At 40.7% G+C, this 19,870-nt stretch overlaps 1 protein-coding gene across 3 annotated transcripts in view; it reads left to right on the top strand.

The window, feature by feature from the left end:
* Positions 1-19,870, top strand: part of adkb (adenosine kinase b) — an 88,082-nt gene that overhangs the window by 65,686 nt on the left and 2,526 nt on the right. For 2 of the 3 annotated variants that reach the window (XM_030077057.1, XM_030077058.1), the window contains exons 8-10: positions 9,381-9,416; positions 13,016-13,130; positions 19,757-19,843. In XM_030077057.1, the coding sequence (XP_029932917.1) occupies positions 9,381-9,416; positions 13,016-13,130; positions 19,757-19,843 (238 nt within the window). Of the gene's footprint in view, positions 1-9,380; positions 9,417-13,015; positions 13,131-15,600; positions 15,978-19,756; positions 19,844-19,870 lie in introns of those variants that run through there. The other variant, XM_030077059.1, reaches the window with a different exon arrangement.

Below are 19,870 nucleotides of genomic sequence, written 5' to 3'. Positions count from 1 at the left end.
ATTTCCCCTTGACAGCTCACCCACAGCGGACTGGAGATGTGCTTCTCAACAGTAGCTTGGGGAAAATATCCCGTCTCAATGCCTAAAACAAAGAGATGTGAGAGCCAGATTAGCGTATTACTGAAACAGCTTTCCTTTTAGGCTCTTGCTCTCTCTCATTCTCTTGCTCCTCCTGTCAGAGCTGTCTGTAGAGAATGGGAAGAACATGAGACATTAACCTCCATGTGTTTATTCACAAGGCCCCACAGGCCAACTGGGAGGACGAACACAGAACCATCTCTAAACCCCAGTCAAGCGGAACAATCACGATGTGTCATTGGAGAAAAAGACATGAAGTATTAGCTCCCGCTCTCCTTTGTGTCTTTCACGACTGAATTTTAATTGAATGTACTATTTCTGTGATGAGTCACATGCATTCCATCAGTGCCAGAGTACATTGACCTTCAATGTGACGTACAGTCAGTGACTAGTATGATGAGTCATGGCTCGCATTAGCTGAGGTGAATTGCTAAATGCAAAGGCTGCCTTGTTTTTTAATTGAATACTAGATCATATGAAGCATCATTACAAGATACTGAAAGCCCTGCAGTTAAACAGCAAGGCCATTTGTTCATATATGCATGCAGTGGGAAGATTTAGCACAGCGCAGAAAGTATTATCTCTCCAACATTTTTTGTTTTTCCTGGCCTGCCTGTTTGCGAGTCATGGTACTTTGGGAGTCAGCATGGCTCCGCCAGAGGAGTCCAGCTAACCACTGTAATTGTGCCGTGCCGAAGCCACCTTCCCCAACCCCAGGATTGAACCATGAAATATTTGAAAATGCCGGGGTTAAAAGAAGGGGGTCTTTGGCAGTGCAACATGAAATGTGAGACCATAGAGCATCTTTAACAAGGAGGTGGATAGAAAGCCAGCCAGCCGGGCAGCCAGGGCACACAGCGGAGTCCTCTGAAGGAGAATAATTATGGATGTAAGAGGAGATATTGCGCTGGGAGCAGATCAATAGTGCCCGCGCTCCGCTGGCGCTGAGGCCAGTGTATTTCTGTCACAGCAGGAGCGAGTGCAGGATGTCAGCTTGTTGCTGGAGGGACTCGCAGAAGTTTGAATACCGGCGGGCTTCCCGATACCCTTACAGCCCTCATGCCTGTCCCACGCTTGATTCAGTGGAACTTGGATTCTGGCTGGTTGCCCCCCCCTCCCTCCCCAATCCTCTTATCCACACCGAGCTGGCAGAGAGGACTGCCCTTTGTCTTCTTGCGTTTGTGTTCCCGCAGTCTATGGGAAACAGTCATGTTTTCCAGTGTCTTTTGGTGGACTCCCCAACTTTCCTTATGGTCAGAAAATTCTGGATGAGAAGCGGTATCCCACGCTATGGAATGATTCCCGCAGATTTCCAAATGACACAGACATTATCAGCACAATCTACCCATCCATAATACCAAATTAATTTGTTACATGTCATGGTGGATGGAACCTACAGGCTTGTTTTAGAAACCTCACTTAGCTCAGTCTGCCCATTGCTCCTACTCGAACTGAATGAATTGGTTGTTTTTATGACCTAAATTACTGTGGGCCTTTTGATTGCATCATGCCAAGTATTTCCTTCTAGAAAAGCCCTGTGGTTATTTTCCTCTCCCCGCAGCACCTATCACATGCTAGCTGTGTGCATGCATGTGAAATGATTTAGCCTAGCTGTTGAAGGGCCCCTGCCCTCCATGCAGCTTTTCATCTGGCAAGTGGCCATCTTATGCCACATCAACAGATAACGCATTGGACATCATCTCAATTTTTGTATGGCCAATTTATTCAGACAGAGCTCTCATGTCCCTTGCACACGCAAATGGTTTGAATTATTTTGAGGGCTTTTTTTTCTCCCTGGGTTTTTCATTGTCTGAACCATGCAAATCCCTCCAGACCAGATCTTTGTTTCTCATTAGGAGGTAAATAGAGCAGGCCAAATGCTCATATGTTTATTATACACAGGAGAGCACGGTCGCCGTTCTCTACAGTTCAGCACAGAAGAAAGCTGTTTGTTTTCTTGACCTTTTGTTTGCACAGCCTGCAACCAAATATCTATTGAATATATCAGATAATAAGCTATGAGAAACTGATGGACTGTCAGAAAATTGGATGCAGTCTCATCAGAAGTCTTGATAGCACACTTTTCAAGCAAGATTTTGTTTATCTAACATAAAAATGAATGTATAATTGCATAATTATAGATGGAATTTACTAAATACACGGTTTAGCTCTGAGAAATGGAAGGAAGCCAAAAGGAACTGTGTATCATGCACGGCTTTGAGCCTAAAAACATCTACTGATTGTTTGTAGTTCAAATAATACTAATAACAGTAATACTGACAACAATAAATGTTGTTTGCTTAAATGCAAATTCCACGCTAGAACTTATTAACGCCATTTAAAAACAGTGTTTAGTGTCTTATATTGTATTCCTGGTGACATTTTGTTGTTTTGGGTGTAAGTCCTTTTTCAGCTGGTAAAACTGCCAGGTGTAATACACATAGAAAGCAGCTACAGGTACAGTGGAGCTTAGTAGGAAAAATAACTGTGCTGTGCATCTTCTATGATGAAATTCTCCCTGCGTGTTTGTTTAGCATCGCTGCAAATCAGTGAGAAGCCCTTGCTCTTTTATTTTTAATGGTTGAAAATTAATCCTGAAAGCTAACACTGTTTTTTGTTAGATTGTGGAAATATTTTTCACATTAAACGCCATTGTAGCTGTGCTGAAAGTATCTCAGTAATGTGTGTGGGTTAACATTTGGCTAGTTAGTTGGAGATACTCAAAACTGCAGTGCAAATTGCAGTGAAATGCAATGCAAGTTGCCAGGACAAGGTTTTAAATAGTGTTTAAAAAGGGTTTGGGCTGAAATTTTCTCCAAACCAATTTACTCTATACCAACAACAACAGCAAAAAAGCAATAAAACAAATGCAAACAGCAGACAAAAAAGCAACAACAAAAATGACTAGACCAGACTACAAACTAATAAATAAAATTGTAAAATAATGTCAGTTAAAAGCAGGTTTATAACTAGAAGGAACACAAATCTCCACCAGTGCTGGACCATTAACTTAAAGGACATAAAGTATCGCTACATTAAACAATGTTTAATGTACTGTTACTTCTTACATGCATGTGCCATGATTAAAGATATCTTTTTAAATAATTTTCCCATACCTTTCAGGCTCATTCAGTTTGATTCAATTCCCAACGGGCGAGGAAATAACTCCAGAGACTTCTAATCTGGTCAATAAAGGTAATCCGTCACTGAGAATAACACGCTATAAACATACATTTTGAAGGAATTTCCAATCACCGTTTCATTCATGTGCACATTCAAGAACATAGCGAGACCTAGTAGGAGACAAGAGAAGACCTTTTACTTCTGTTTTCTGCTTCTCTGATTGCCACATTTTGCTCTCCAAAAAATAGCTTTTAACCAATAGCTAACGTTCTGAGCCGTTGCATCAGGAACTAGCTCCTGTAGTCAAAACCTATTCAAACCAGCATATAAACCAAAGCAAACAATTCTGCGCAATTGCGCAATTTTGCACAATTACGCCTTAAAATTTACTCCCTCTTCCTCACATGGAGTAAATTAACTTTGAAAAACAGCTAAGATGCAGGAAACATTACAAATATCTCAATGTGATGAGAGCACTACAAGGAATGCCGCAATTTAACGAAAACTACAATGTTGGAAATGCCATTTCAAATTACACTGAATTTTTGACCTTGCAGAAACATACCCTTCAGATCTGGAATCAAGTTTCTATCTCCAGTAGTTCCATAGTTACAATAAAGCTGGAAAATATATGTGTAATTGTGTAGTGGTAGGTATCTCAGATCCACATCAAAATATAATCAATTGTTCCATGGCCCAAGGCCGGTCTGTTAACTCACTTTCATGGAACTCTTTTCATAAATTTTTGAGATTGCCTGGTGACAGACAGACAGACAAACAAACTAAAACAAACTGGAGTGAAATGTTACCATTAAAAATTACCTTTAAAACTTGTTTGGGGTTATGTTTTAAGAGGAGGTAGGGAGGTGATTCTGAAGTTCATGGGCTCTGACTTCAAATGCTTTTGACTTTAGTCTAGACTTGAAGAGGCAGACTTAATTCAGAAGAGCTTTGCCTGTAGATGTAATTCTAGGCTTTTGTACAGTACACGGAGAGATAAGAGCTCCATTAAATAAGCTGAGGTTAAGCCATTTATTGCTGTACAAGTAATCAGTAAAATCTTAAAATCAATTCTGAAATCAATTGTAAGCCAGTATACTGTAATTTGGCTAGAATGGGGGTCATATGATCTTTCCTTTTTAGTTCTAGTCAAAAGCATTAGCTGCATTAGCTCTGCTTGGCGTTCAGAGGAGATCATCCACCATTTCCCCTTCATCTCATTTCGTTCCTTGAGAGATAGCCAGTCTCTGGTACTCTGACGTCGTGTAGTGACCCCGTGTTAAAGCCCAGAGGTGAGATGTGTGATAGAAGCCCTTAGTGCTGATAAGGCCATCAGGCTGATAACTAACTCCCCCTAGCACAAAGCTGCTACTACCGCTGCCATGGCTTCCATTAGCCACAGCAGAGGAGCTCAACGCAACGCTCTATCAGAGGTTACATCCTGTGCTCGGGACCCCTCATGCAAGCCCTGCTTTCCCATGCCGAGATTGCTATCAACGAAGATATTTATGTACAGCACATGTTTCCGATTGTTTAACCTTTGGTCCCGCGCTGTAGGTATTGGTGCGGTCCCTGTGGGCTTGGTAAGAGACCTCTCTCCTGCCCTTGTAGTCAGACTGAGATAGATGGGAGCACAGGCTGTTACTGAAGGTGTGTAATGGAATGGCAGACAAGGGCACTGTTGAAATTGGCCACATGAAAGCTTAGGTCAACCGTGCGCTTGGTTGCTATCTAGTTTAGACAAATATCATCAAAGTGGATTTAAAGAAAAATGCTGATGTTCCCACTTTTTGGGTTATTTCTTTGATAGCACTACTATTTTACAACATCCAATTATCCAGAGGCCATTTCCTATTATCATAGCTCTATCATGATATGGAGTGGCCTGCCATTAATGTACATGTTTTTATGTTTGCACACTCTGCGGTGTTGATACGTAATAAAAGTTTACAGCTGTCAGTTCCAACAAGACCTATATTGTTCCTCTTGTGTGCATTTATTCAAATGGTACTTATCGGCAGTTTTAAACTTTATTTCACTAAAGCAACAAGGAAGCCATTTCTCTAAGCAGAAGTTGCGTCGCAGTTTGCAGCAGTGGATTATGTAATGAACATGGCCCCAGGTTAATAGAGAGATTTGATGGGATTTTGAAATGAATACAGTCTTATGCACTGCGGACGGGGGTTGCAAATTTAAATTTTCTATCTCACAATGCGCTATCCGTTGAACAATAGTAAATAATACAGATGTAGCACAAAAAAAAAAAAAATCTCACTTTGAGGTGTTTTCCTTTCAAAGGGCTTTTTCAGAACTTTGCTTCAAGGGATCAGAAGAAACACAGATAAGAAGACAAATTTGCGGGAATGCAGCTGGGAGTTAGATGACGCCCTAGTTTGGAATCAGGCTAAAAAGTCTGCGCATGCCAGTTGTAAATTGTCAACAATAAAGAACCTGACTTGCAGATTTCACCTATACGACCACCCGGGATGTGAGAAATTAACTAGGTTGTGCTGAAACATGGCATTTAATGGCTCAGTAAAAATAAAGTAATGCCATCATCTGTTGTGGAGTGAATTCCCAGAGGCAGTAATAGCGACTCCTGCCTCTCTGAAGTGTGTTGTTTGTGCGTGCGTGTGTGTGTGTGTGTTTATCCCCGTGTTTGTGGCATGTCATGCTCGAGCAGGAATGCTGCATTCTCCTAGGAGCTCCAGCAGGACCCAGTACAGCTGATTTATTCCTGCTAATCTGTCCTCCACAGAAGCAGGCGGCCGCCTTCCTTCCACCCGGCTGTAAGGAGGTGCTATCAGCTTGCATTATCATATTAATAATCACCTGCAGTACTTATCGCCGCACACATCTTTGGTGTGGCAGCTTCCTGTTCAACAGCACCTGGCCTCATGCTGGGGGTTGACACGCTGACATCCAGCAAGAGCCGTGTTTGTGACCCTGAGGCCACTTCAAGGGCACCCACATTCCCCACCATCACCATTGCCTTGATTAGTTATTTATCCCCCCCCCTCGCTCTGTAATATATGCTGTAGTAATCTGGGTGGAAGCGCTTGAGTGGAATGCCAGATGTTGTTTTCACTGGGCATTTATGAAAAGCTGTCTGACTCGCCTCGGCAATGTCTTATGCAAAGAACGAAGAAAACAGTAAATGTGTCATATGCCACGGTCTTACATCTGTAAATAGCGATAAGTGGCTGAATCATTGGAGGTATCATGACCTGAGTGTATTCAGTCCGCTTTAAAGGCATCGTATGTGATTTGTCATTTCCGACTTATCTGTCCGGGCCCAATAATTTGTTTTCCTGAGGTTTGCGCAGTTTGATCAAAGAGCTGGGCCAAGAGGAAATATTTTGCAACCTTGTCATATCGTGTTTCAAAATAACTCTACAACAGTGCAAAATCAGCTCTCCTTTAAAATTGTTCCAGGCTTAAAACTCGGATGCCTTCGAAAACAAGCTCTTATTGAAATGCCTAGAAAGGAAGAAGAAAACACAGGTCGTGTTGTAAATAACTTTTCAGGCCTACCCTCCTCAGTATCCCGGCCCCCCACCCAATGTCAAACACAATTCAATTTCTGCCTCAGCATCAACTTGGGCTAACACAGTCAAGCAAATGCCTATTTTCTGAATGGCCTGGGGGAGTTACGCTTTTCAGCTTATCAACTTTTATTAACCTTAGCACTGAGGTTTGCTCTTTGATTTAGATTCTTTGGGAAACTCTGAAATAGGATTTTTTTTTCTCCTCGCTTTCCTTCTGTGACATATGCTCGACAACTTGTTACACAGAAGGGAAAAAAGCATAAAGCCTTGTTGTGGTTTGTTAATGGTATTAGTTTAGCTTGAGGGCCAATAACTTCTCTAATTGTATTCATTTCTTTTTTTTTTTCTTCTGGGTTTGCTTATCTACCACAATGCTCGAAGAGCAAACAAACATTTTTAACACCGTTCAGGCCAAACGGAAACGATAGGAAATGTGTGTGGTGAGATGTTTAAGATAAGGTAATAGTTTGAATGTAAATATGTGTATGTGCAGTTTCAGCAGTGCAGGTTCAGTCAAAAAAAAGAAAATAAACTCCACAGAGCGTGGATAACTTGATGGAGAATGCACCCATACTGTGGCTGCTCATGGCAAATCTAAGCTGTTCTTGTTGGCTCCTGTCACTTATAGCGTCAAAGGAAAAAAAAATATATAGAAAGTGTGAAGCTTTGAAAAATGCCCTTTGCATGAAGTGTATTTCCTCTTTCATTTTGCTTGGCAAGAAATTGTAGGCTCCCGCCCCCCTGACTGGGCTTTGGATTATTAGCTTAAGCTCTCTAAAAATATCCCTTTGACTGTATGAGCCTCTGACAGCAGCAACATCTCACACATTCTGATAGCTTTATACTAACTATGGCTGCAGAGGGCTCACGCTCTCAGCCGGGCTTGTTATCTTTTACCTCGTTCGACCAAGGAAGAGAATGAGGAGAACTTACGGGCCCCCAAAAATCTGCAACAGTCCCCTCTACTTAAGGAGTAAGACTTGGAGCGGATCATCAAAGGAGAGCACGCAATCGCAGCAATCTCCTGACAAATGAGATGCTTTTTTTGAGGACGAGAGGATTTCACCCAGATGTCACTCGAAGCACTTGTCATTGTAGTGACAGCTGTAGACGCACATGGACCATCATTTGAGGACCGTCTACCACAACATACCAAAACACCACACATCCAATATACAACATGCACAGCCAAAAATATGTTATGTGTTTAAATACCTACACTGTATGCCCTGAAGGAATTGTAACTTTTATTGCCTGTTATTTCAGGTTTATTAGCTTGCCTGTCTAGTGGCAATAATTGCATATTTACCAACATATTTATCATACCAATATATTAGCTTTAGCTAAGCTTATAGTAGCAAGTATTTTTGATGTAGGCATCCATAACAGCCCATAGAAATTAATAAATTCCTAAAAGGGATTACACTGCACACAGGTGGCTCATAGAAATTGCTTCAATTATCTTTTCTACTAACACCCACTCCCTCTTGAAAGGCTTTTCTCACAAATGTTACAGTTGCTAAATAGAGAGAGAGAGAGAGAGAGAGGGAGAGGGAGAGAGAGAGAGGGAAAGAGCGAGTGAGGGAGAGAGACGTGTGCCGCCCAACAACACTGTTATTCAGCCTTCATTCATGTGTCGTTTTTAAGGCTTTCTAAAGACTTGGAGATGAAATATCTCTGTTTTGACAAGACATTTTTCAAGCTGCTCATGCCCCTGTGAGATGCCTAGTACTTGTCTGTGATGGAATGTTCCTGAGGAGAAAAGTCAATATGTGGTTGTAAATAAATGAAAACAAATGTGAGACCTAAACCCTCAATAGATTGAAGAGGCAAAAAAAATAGAGAGACAACTCACCTTTACTCATTATAAAAGGCTTGAGTGCCACATCTAATTGACTAGCCACTCTGCCTGCTTCTGTGTGCATTGAGGGGGGTGAATTGACATATTGCTGGCGCTGTAATGTTGATCCAAGGCAGAGAGCCATGAGGCTTTCCTCCTGGGACCAGTAACCTTATTGTTCCATGTCATCTCCTCCCCTTCTGTTTGAGGACCAGGTTGTCAACCTCTCCCCAAGGTCACGCAAACACCAGCCCCCCTTTTCACATAATTGGATCATTTAGTAGAATAGCATCGACTTATTGCTGTGTCTGGGGTCAAAAGTGAATTTATTGCATAAAGTTGTCCGTCATGATCGGCGGCATCATATTGAATTGACATGCAACAGCCGCCGCCGTTGATTAAAATGAAGAGGGATGGATACTTTTTAGTATATATAGGTGCTGTATGTCATGCGACCAACGATGAATTTCATTGTCCGGGATTCCCCCATATCAACACATATTTATGGTTTCACTGGTAGTTTCATGGCTGCAGGCTGAAATGGTGCTGTTATCTCATGCTGCTGTTGTAAGATGAGATGAAGTGGGGCAATGGATTAAATGGGTGGGCTGCATGCCTAGTAAATCAGGAGTTGGCATAGCAATACCAACTCAAGTTACTGACTCTCAAGTGACACTGCCACACATGCGAGTAGCTGAAGGAAGTGAGATGTCTTTACTTTATGTGTGGAGTGTGACATCCTGCTCTGTTTGTGCCTGTATAATTAACTGCTCATTTGTGTTTTATTTCAGGAGGCAGCCACTTTTGCCAAAGAGCAAGGCTTTGAGGTGAGTTGACCAGCAATTGCACACTAAACAGATCCTAAAGGTTTATTTTTGCTGATAATGAAGTTCTTTTTGGACAGTGATTGATGTGCTATTATACTCTCCAGGCCTTGCAGCAGTTGCTATGGAAACCTGGCAGTCGTCATGGTTTCTTTGTTCAGCCAGCTCTCTGTTATGACGCACTCTGCTAGGTCTGCACCCAACATCGCCTACAGATGTTATTTATTGAATTTTGAAAAGCCTCTTGGGAAGCTGAGAAGTTGGGCATGGTTTCAAGCCTTCCTCTGCAGGCTTGGGGCTCGTCAGGTTGCCTGGTTAAAAAGCCTCCTCATTAGCTTCATTGCACCCAGGGATGATATGTCTTCCCTTTACTGCTACAGCACTACACCAAATTGAACCACACAGTAGTCTTTTAATAACCAAATTACAGCCACCTGTGGTTTTAGATTATGTAAATCAAAATTACAGCGCTTGTTAGTCCATAGAATGTACAGTATGTTTTTTTTAAGTGGGGCTGCCTCTTAAGTATAAAATGAATGTTCACTTAGTCGCCTTTTTCTTTTCTTAGCTTTTTCCTTCTTTTTTTTGCGTTTATTTTGCATATTCCCAGCGACACTCCAGCACCGTTTTAAATGTGAAATCAAAAACACAAATAGCCTGTGTGTGAGTTTTGAAATGGGCTTAGGTATTTTAAGTGCCTTCTCTCTTTCAAAGGTAGAGCTGCCTTGAATATGGCTCTGCTCTGTGTGAATAATTGTCATCCAGAATCACTAACGGTGTGATCAACGTGACTGGAATAGAAATGCAATCCTGATGGCAGTGACAGGTTTAAGAGAGGAGAAGGGATGAAGGCAGGGGAGGGGGTGGTGGGGGGGTAGCGAGGGGCTCACATCGCAAAAAAAAATATATAAAGGGCAAAGCATAGACTCTCCTAGTAGTAACAATTCTTTGACATTTTCTATGTCAACTTGATTTGCCAGAACACTCTGCGAAATTGCATTGGATGAATGTGATTTCTCAGATAGCATTGCTAGTGTGTACTTATTTCTGGATGGCTGCAGTTCAAAGAGGTTTTCTTCTCAAATTTGTCATTTTTTTTCTTGTCACTTTTTGATGACAATTTTACTCGGTTTGTGTACGAGAAAGTCCCCATAACTGTAGTTTCAAAATGTCAATATATAGGCTCCACAACTATGAGTTACTAAAAGGAATTGGGGTCCAAAAGAAAGATTGGTACAAAGGTCTAATCAGCTTAAATTAGTCATTCACAGATTTAGGATCAGGGGGAAGTGATCAGAGAAATGACCAGGGATCACAATAAAATGTATCATATCAGTTATTTTGATACATATGAAACAATTCGTATGTCACATTTAAAGGCTGGTTTTTGCTTCTGAATGAACTCCAAAGAAACCAGCCATTTTTTATTACTGCCACAACACTGGCCCTTGGTGCAACAGTCATGCAATATTATTATGTTAAAATATATTGACATTTTATTGAACATTTTTTATATTTATATTGAGGAAACCTCGCGGAAATTATTGTTAATGTTTTATTGCTCAGCCCTACACAGATGCTGTTTCCTGCTGATAATGCACCAGTAAAATTACCACAAATTATATTTTCGCTAGTCACATTTAGAACAGATATTTAAAAAACAAACAAACAGTAGTAATCAGAATGTGTACAAATGTGTCTCAGGATGCTATTTGTGACTTCCAAGGGCAGTGATGATGATTTCACTTCAATAGCAGTTAGACTTAATGGTCCGTATGGCGTGCTTCATTTCTTACAGTCAAATCTGATTGAAATCTACATGATATAATGTTGACATAATAAAATTGTTTTAAAGACCGTCTCATAATCAGTGACTCTAAAATGCTGCATGATGCACTTTGAATGTTTGGGTAAGCTGTGTACCATCACATCATTGGAAAACTAGCAACAATGTGAGAAGCCGTTCTTTAGCTGAAACGCAAGATAAAAAGCTCGTCCTCTCCAAAAACAGCAATCAGTAGATCCAAACACACTACGTGGCCCGATTGTGATCTGTTTCCTTTAAATGCTCAAAGAAATATCTGCACAGCAGCAGTAATTGAATCTTTCCCTGGCAGTGGTTCACAAGCGGACTGCATTGGAGAGGATCAATTTCTCACTGGCTTCAATACAGAAACAGAATTTAACACCCTTATAAAGCTTTCATATTTCATGGTTTGTTGATTTATGTCCGATCAATTGCCTCATAATCATATTTATTGCTATTTGTCAGCACTAAACCAAATTGGCCATATAATTTGTCAATTCATTTGTTTTGTACTCACGTTGAACATTATTATTTTTCTGTATTGTTTTGCCATAGGAAGTTGTCAGGTAAGTGGTATGTTTCTGCCAAGCAATAAGGGTGTGTGTGTGTCTTGTGTGTGTGATCGTGTGTGTGTGTGTGTGCGTGCGTGCGTGCGTGTGCGTACATGTGTGTACATTGCTTGCCCTGCTCAACAACCGTGATGCTTACCCTACCACCTCTAGCCCTAGAACCTTTTAGGTCCTAAACCTGAGTGTAGTGCCTTTTTTATGTCAGTGAACATAAAACCAAAGGGTGAGAATGTGCCAAAGCCTTGTGTGGTTTTGCATTCAGTGTCTGGAGGAGGGCTTGTGGTTACATCCAGTCACAGTGACAAATTGCTTTTTTTGCCATTGCCTGCTAACAGCCTCTGTATTAACCTCACCATTAGCACTTACTTAGAGTGTTACACCCATTTTTCCTCTGCCCAAGGTCTCCCCGGACCTCTTAGGGCTGATTAAAGGACGTTTGGGAAGCATTTAGAGGTGTTAAACCTCATTGGCTTGAGTGAGCCAGTGTGGCTGGTGGTATTGGGTTGGAGCCTATCTCTCTGATTACTCCCATCACCGCGGTATTTTTGCTTGCCCTGTAGGTTCTCGAATGTTAGCTATACTGATGCTAGAAAGTGTCTACGACCCTTTAATGCTAGCTCTCAATGCGCTGTATTACGGAAATGTAGAGTCCACCCCACTGCGAGATGGTGATAAAGACATTCCACCTGCTCATAGTACATCATGATGAGTTAATAATAAAGTAGCACTGACAGGTGTGGGTTTTTTTATCCCTCTCATGATCAAAGGCAAGCACTCCGGAGAGTTCTGTCGTCTCCAGGCGAATATCCATTCTGTGCAGATGCTGAGGAGAGATGGCCTGTTTCAGGAAGAGAATGATACAGTACATGCACCACCTATCCCTTCAGCTCACAAAAGTAGCTTTATCTGACAACAGCATATCTTCACACAGTTATTTTCATCTCACCTAGGGAATATGATGTTCTAATGTTTTGCTTTTTTAAAATTCCCCTATAACTGCATCGGACTACCATCGAGCACTCCTATTGATCTTTTCTTGAAATGGTTCCGCAGCCCGTCTATTTTCATTATCACTTGATCCCTCTGCCAATTTTCTAAAAAGCTGACCTCTCTCAGTCGCACTTGTGATCTTTGATTAACTCCCCAGAAATTGCCTCTCATTACTGTATTCATTTGGGGGATGTTAAACTTTGTCACTTAAATCCTGCGGTCTTGTATCTTCACAGACAGATGACATTACAGAGATCGCAAAGAAAACCCAGAACCTGCCCAAGGAGAACAAGAAAAGGCAGCGAGTGGTGGTCTTCACCCAGGGCAAGGACGACACTGTTGCAACCGTCGGTAGGCAAATGTGTTTTTTTCATTTTTGCCCAGTTTGTTTGCTTATCTCTGTATTGTTGCACTTCAGTGCAACTTGAAGCCATCCCAACTTTGGCCCCTTTTGGACATCTTTACCCTTCACGTAAACCTCATATCTCAAAATTGCAGAATGCTGCCTTAAATAGATGATAGATCGCTGACTACAGAGAGCCGAATGGTATCAGTAATTTCTTTGAAGTTAACCTCCAATATTGACACCAGATGTTTGAAAAAACAGAATGCTTGCACTACATTCTGTCATTTCGGAGCATAAAAGATATGTGGAGGATGTAGAGAGCAGGCATTGATTTGTGAAGTACTTCTAACTTTGTCTTGGACAGTTTCCAGACCGGTCCTCAGCAATTTTTAATGCATCAACTCTTACATCCTGCCCCCTTTTTTTCCCTCCAAAACGTTGGCAGCGTGACCTTGGGGATAGGTTGACAACGTGGTCCTCAAATCAATCCAATTTCTTTGATACAGGGCATATTTGTTAGTGGACTTTAAAAGGCAGTGTCATCGTAACTGTGCAGGGGTTGCAGGGGTAAGCTATGTGGGGAGAGATGATAGTTTCCGATTACTGCTGGGAGCCTTTGCCTTTGTTTGGAGCCACGGGGTGTCTCTCCTCATTGCCCTTGCAGTTCAGACTAGTGAGACGTGCACAGGAAAAGATGGCCTCAGGTAAAGACTCCAACATATCACTCATCACCGGGGACTGCAGAGAAGCACAACTACAGCCGTACTGTTAGCACTCCTGGACACCAGCATTGATCCAATTCCTGTCTACAAATGTGTTGGATTGAATGTCTTCAGTTCTGTACCGTTGGCAAGAAAGGGGAAAAAACATTTCCAAACTGAACCTTTTGCAAGATATATGTTATCACCTTGGGTGATATTATGCAATAGAATTATCAGCATAACTAGATCATGCCACAATAGGCATATTGTCCATGATTAATAGTATTTTTTCAGGGCACAAACAAACCAAATTTTTCATTATTGAAGTGCGGTATTATTGGAAGTTAAGTTCCCTTTCATGAGGATTTGAAAGAAATCTTTCTGTGGAACTCTTGAAGCCTGGTGCTTAAAAAGAAAATGAAGCCATCCATTGTCTTGGAGGTGTTTCATGGTGATGGATAATTCCCGCCTGCTTCTCTCATTGCTCCTGCATGAAGACAGAGCTGTGTGCCTCTGTGAACTTTATATAAAATACATGATGAATGCAGGCGGGATGAAAGACAATGTGTTTCAGATGTCATCTACTAAGGCAAACATGATAAATGTCATTGAATATGCTATCATTGGGATGAAGCGCTTACAGTAGTAGGTGCAGCGGAATTGGTATGTGAACATGCTATTCGCGCCAGCCAAATAAATGTCAATGTAAAAAGAGAATTAAAGATTTTCATTTCCCAGAGGCGGCGCTCTAATAAACTTGATCTCTCATTTTGTTTGCAATTTGTCCTCCTGTCAGGATTTGATCATTTGCCAGCCTCTGCATGTCATGTTAAACCATTTTATAGTGATTAAGGATGGGAGAGTGCTTTCCCCTGTGGTATAATTCTCCAAAAAGAGATGTCAATTTGTTATTGTTATCATTTTTTTTCCCCCTGCCCCTCATTTGGAGACTCCACCAGTCTTTCGTCACACTACTGCTTCAAACGTGCCTTTTAAGAGCTGTGAGCAGGGGAAGTGGTCCTTTATTTAGCTGCCACTGACACTGCTGAACTACACTGGGCTTTTGCTTATACACCCATTAAAGCACTAATTAAGATCATTGTGCCCTGAACCTTAACGGTGAGGAGATCTAATAAACGATCATTCAGTGGGGGTTGCCTCTCTAATCGCTGATAAGGACTTGATAAAGCCTGACTCAGCTCCTTAGCAGGGTTTAGGGCTCTCGAGGGGGCATGGCAGGCAGATTTTAACTTGGAAAAAGAGGACCCAATCTATACATGTTAATCACATAAGGAGGAGTCAGTTAAGTAGTGACAAATATAAGCTGCCAGGGAGAAGCTTCAGTTTATATTTTGCCTCCCTCAAAAAGCAGCGATTTGTAGTTCTCACCAAATTTGTCTCGCAGCATTATTTTAAGATTTAATTGAGAAAAATCTCTGTGTTGTCTGAAAATAAAGGCCTGTGTTCCAAAAAATGTTTGTGTTCCATATTCCAAAATAAGACGGAATCAATTAACAGCTTACGCACCGAGAGTGACCTCCTCTCTTTTGCTTGGCATCTCACGTCGAAGTGTTTTCCTTCTTGTTTCACTGAAGGATGTTGGTTTGCGCTGATCTTTTGCCTGTGGTTACAGTAATTACAGGCATATGTATTTTTTTTCTAACTCAATTGTGAATAAAGATGCTGGTTGTGATGGGGAAACAGATTGAATGTCAGCTCGCTCCTAACCTGTCGTGTTTGCCAAGAAAGTGGTAATGTTGTTTTTCTCTCATAGGCAGAGTTTTGGCCGGAACGCAAAAAGGAAGCGTTCCAGAAGAAGTATTCTTGGGCAAGTTTCTCACATAGAGATATTGTATTTAAACTCCGCAGAAGACTGGAGTGCATGCCTTTGAGCAAAGTTGTCATTTGTAATTTCCAGCGACTTGTCAGGCTGCGCTTTATTATGATGTTTTAATTGTAGAATTTGTGTAGCTGATAACATGTTACACTGCCGTGGTTGATTTTAATGACCTGCCAACCATTTGCTCTACCTGCTATCTGTCAAAATGATATCGGTGTCTATTGGAAAAGAGTCAAGTGAGGCATGTAATAATTTCAGAGTCAAAACAATGCTTTATGTGCTCATTTTCCAATAAAGTTGAGCTTGCCATATTTGCATCAGCTTTTTTACAGGAGAGCATTTTCTCAGTCATTGCTGTGGTGTGAATTGGTATTGTTAAAAAGAATCGCCAATAATAAAGGGCTTAATTGATACTCATTTCAAAGAGAGTCGCTTGTTGAAAGAATTTCTTGAGTTTAATCACCACCATTCAAGGGTTGTAATGAGGGAATTATGAAGAATGAATTAACAAAAGCACACAATTACGGCATATTGGAAGGAAGTATTTGAATTCTCAGAGCCCTACAGTCTCTCAGTATGGTACAGGTTAACTCTCAAAGCACATTTCATACTGCACTCCCGCACGTATTCACCACATATCTGCTGTTTCACTCACTTTGTCAAACCAAAATCTAGAATGTTATGCTATTATTTCAGTTTTTACACACACACACACACAAAAAAGTAGAGGAAAATTTTATTGACTGCAAATAATGGTGCTGCTCTCATTACAGTGAAATGTGAAAGGAGTTCAGCAAAGTGATGTTTTCAGACATGCTACATGCCAGTAACAACACAGACACTGGGTTTTTGGCAGGAGAGTTTTTTATTGCCATTTCCATGACAGACCTTTGCCAATGAGCTCTTTGTTACAGATGGCCGGGGAACTGGTGGACTGTAACCTGAGCTAACATGTCAGTCAAATATAATAATTTGCCTCAAAAGAGGTTATGTGAACTTTCCCGAGCAGCAAAGTGCAAGTATTGGTAATGATGATTGAAGGAGGAGGAATGGGGTATGCTGGGATGTCTCTCGTGTCATGTTTCCAGTGGTGGTGGTTCAACTTACCGTAAATGCTGTCAGTCGCATGGGGTTGGAGCTCACTGAGTGTTTTTACATACATGTTAATATTCTGAATATGAGTCTAAGCCAAGGTGATAGTCCTGTGTTTACATGGAACTAATCAGATTCATGTCCCTGTACACCTGCAGTCAGTCTAAAGTCACATTTTCTTGCTTTACTTTGATACTCAGAACTCCATGGTAACACATGATACACCATGGAAAGAGCATTTGCATTGCTCACCAAACCTCAAATAATAAATAAGACATGGTGTTTACATAGCAGAATATACCACTTTACATCAGCATATCTCATCTGGAATATCGAGATTTTTCATATTAGGATTTGGGCTTGTCCAGATAATGGGGTATAGTGTTTAAATGTACTAATTTATAAGTAGAATATTTGAATGTCCTTTATTACAAATAAAATATTAATTTGTATTCAAACATACTCATTGAACTGGATAGTTAGAAGTATACAGTACTTGCATGATGGCTGAATATGTGTTGTGTGTGTTATTTATCATCATTATTTTCATTTTTTGTGCTCATGTTACTATTATGGTGTTGTTTTAATTAGAACAATTGATATTGCACATTTTAAATTGTTTGATTTTTGACGCAGTGTACTCAGGTCTCCATTGAAAAAGAAATCTTGATCTCAATGGGACCTGATTAAATAAAGGTTATTATTATGATTCATAGGAGGGTGCTAGAATCCAGGTTGGCACATTTTGTGTGGTACAAGTAATCACACATGCCCACCTCCTTTTAGTATTTAGAGGATTTTAATAAGGACAAAATAACAAAGTTGCTAATTGGCATAACCCAGTAATAAGACCATAATTACAAGGCATTTGTGAATACAATAACATTTAGCCACCTGATGAAGCAGTTTCATTGCACAGATGAATATCTAGTTAATGTGAAGTGGGTTGGTTGCCAACTGATTTCTTATGAATGTAACATGTGCCTCTTCCTATAGTGCTGGAGAGAATTACCATTTATTTAACCTGCGGAAATATGTTTACCCACTGAATTTTATTAGACGTCCTTGGGTCTGCTGAGCAGCGAAATCCATGCAGTCACACCAGCTTCATCTTTTCTATTTCAGTCCACACAGCACGTGCTCTTTGATTTCCAAGAGCACGTAGCATAAGCAGAAACACAATTAAAATTTCTTAACTGTGGAATAATTGACAAAATATAATTTATTAACTCATTTTTCATGTAAGATGTGTGGTTAATCATTTCAAGAGGGAGGAGGATTCTCAAGCTTCATCTGCGACATTAATTAAGCAAAGTCGTTATGCTACTAATTAGCTGATCCTAAAAGGATCTTGGTCTATTGTAATTTATTATCAAAGTGACAATCAGCTGCTCCCCTGAAAAGGGAAAAATGCTCTTCCAGTCAAACCATATGTGTGCTTGTTGTCACTATGAAAACAACATCTCACTCGTAATCTGCAATACATTTATCACGTTTTGGCAGCGCCTGACCTTTAATCACGGCCCGTTCTTCTGTTTAAGATGTTGCTGTTACGAGCAATTTGATGGACTTTCTATCCCAATTGGTGTCTTACAGTAATTTACATGAATGATATCAGGTGTTGAACATATGCTAGGCTGCAGGTTGTGCGCCTATTGCCCTGTATTACAAGGGCAGAAGTGTATTGGAATTGATAAGGTGGAGTGTCTTGTCGGCAGCTCAAATATTCTGTGAGCCATAGTTAGATTAGCAGGGGGCCTCATTAAACTACTTTTGTAGTTTTCCTCTCATGTCTGCTTAAACTCCCAACCTCTTTTTCTCCATAAGAGCTCTGTCAGCCTCCCCGTGTTGCTTTCATCCACATGTCAGTCTTTTGTCTCCTGCACCTTTTTGAAGGTTCATGTCTGCACCAGAAACCTTGGATTGTTTGAAGATTGTGTGTGTGGTTTAGATTGTTCTGACATAAGTTGCTGATTTAATGTCATTCTACACCTCAAGACTTTGTCATCTGGTAGATTTTTGTTTCTTTTTTTTCTTTTTTTTTTTGCTCCCCCCTCCTCCTTTTAACTGGAAGTTTCTTTGAAGCGCATATGCTACTGATAATTGAAGCAGTATAATCCGCTGAAGATAATAAAGTGACCCTCATTTAATGGATTCCATTTTGAATTGAAACAACGGAACTGTTCTTGCGTTGTTGCTTTTTCATCATAGCACTCACCTAAAGTTTCAAAGATGTTGAGACTTTGCTTTCAACTCATTTACTGCTATACATAGATGCATAGGGAGATTTTTTTCAAAGACATGGCAAAACATCAAAGTATTTTATTTCCAAAAGTGTTAGTTAATTCTAACATGACAAATTCAAGATCCTAATTGACCCTAAGCATTGAATAGAAAATAATATGTTGCACTGTGTTTGCCACTCATCTCTATAATTAAACACTGACATAGATGCTGGTTTAATGCACACAGCGTGATCTGAGATTCAAAGCTTTTGTGACTTATTAGCCCCCGTGCTTTCTTAAACTGTCAGCTTTGTCAATCGGAGGACAAAATTTCAAAAGGCAATTGAAGCACTGCTTGTGTACCATGCTCTTATGAGGACCATTTTGCATTGAGCTTCATACCGGCCGGCTTGGAGTTCACAATTAGCGCTTGAATCAGTGCGCTCGGCAGCAACAATGTAGTATTTGTTAGATATGGATAGGAATAATCTTTTGCTTTACGCTGGTTATGAATCAGCCAAAAAGCTAGCCCGTGCTTGTTGTATTGTAGCTCATGTGACCAAGCATCACATGACCTTTTACTAAAGGCCATGTGATGCCTGGTCTAATGAGTCACAAATTATAACAGAGCCATGCCGAGTGGAATGACCTATGAATAATGCAATATCGAGATGCAATTAAGGAAATATAAGCCAAAAATTGAACCACTGGTGCTCACCGGTGTTCTCCTTTTTAATTAGCAGTCCTCCTCTCTGTCTTTGTCCCTACTCTAGGTGAGAAGGTGACCATGTTCCCTGTTTTGGACATCGACCAGAATGATATTGTGGACACTAATGGAGCAGGAGATGCCTTCGTGGGAGGTACAGCATGATCCAAACTTGTACAAA

Source organism: Myripristis murdjan, chromosome 19 (genome assembly GCF_902150065.1).
Source record: "Myripristis murdjan chromosome 19, fMyrMur1.1, whole genome shotgun sequence".
In the NCBI taxonomy this organism is placed as follows: domain Eukaryota; kingdom Metazoa; phylum Chordata; class Actinopteri; order Holocentriformes; family Holocentridae; genus Myripristis; species Myripristis murdjan.
The sequence above is the reverse complement of the archived record's forward strand: the minus strand, read 5'-3'. Positions and strand labels throughout refer to the sequence as shown.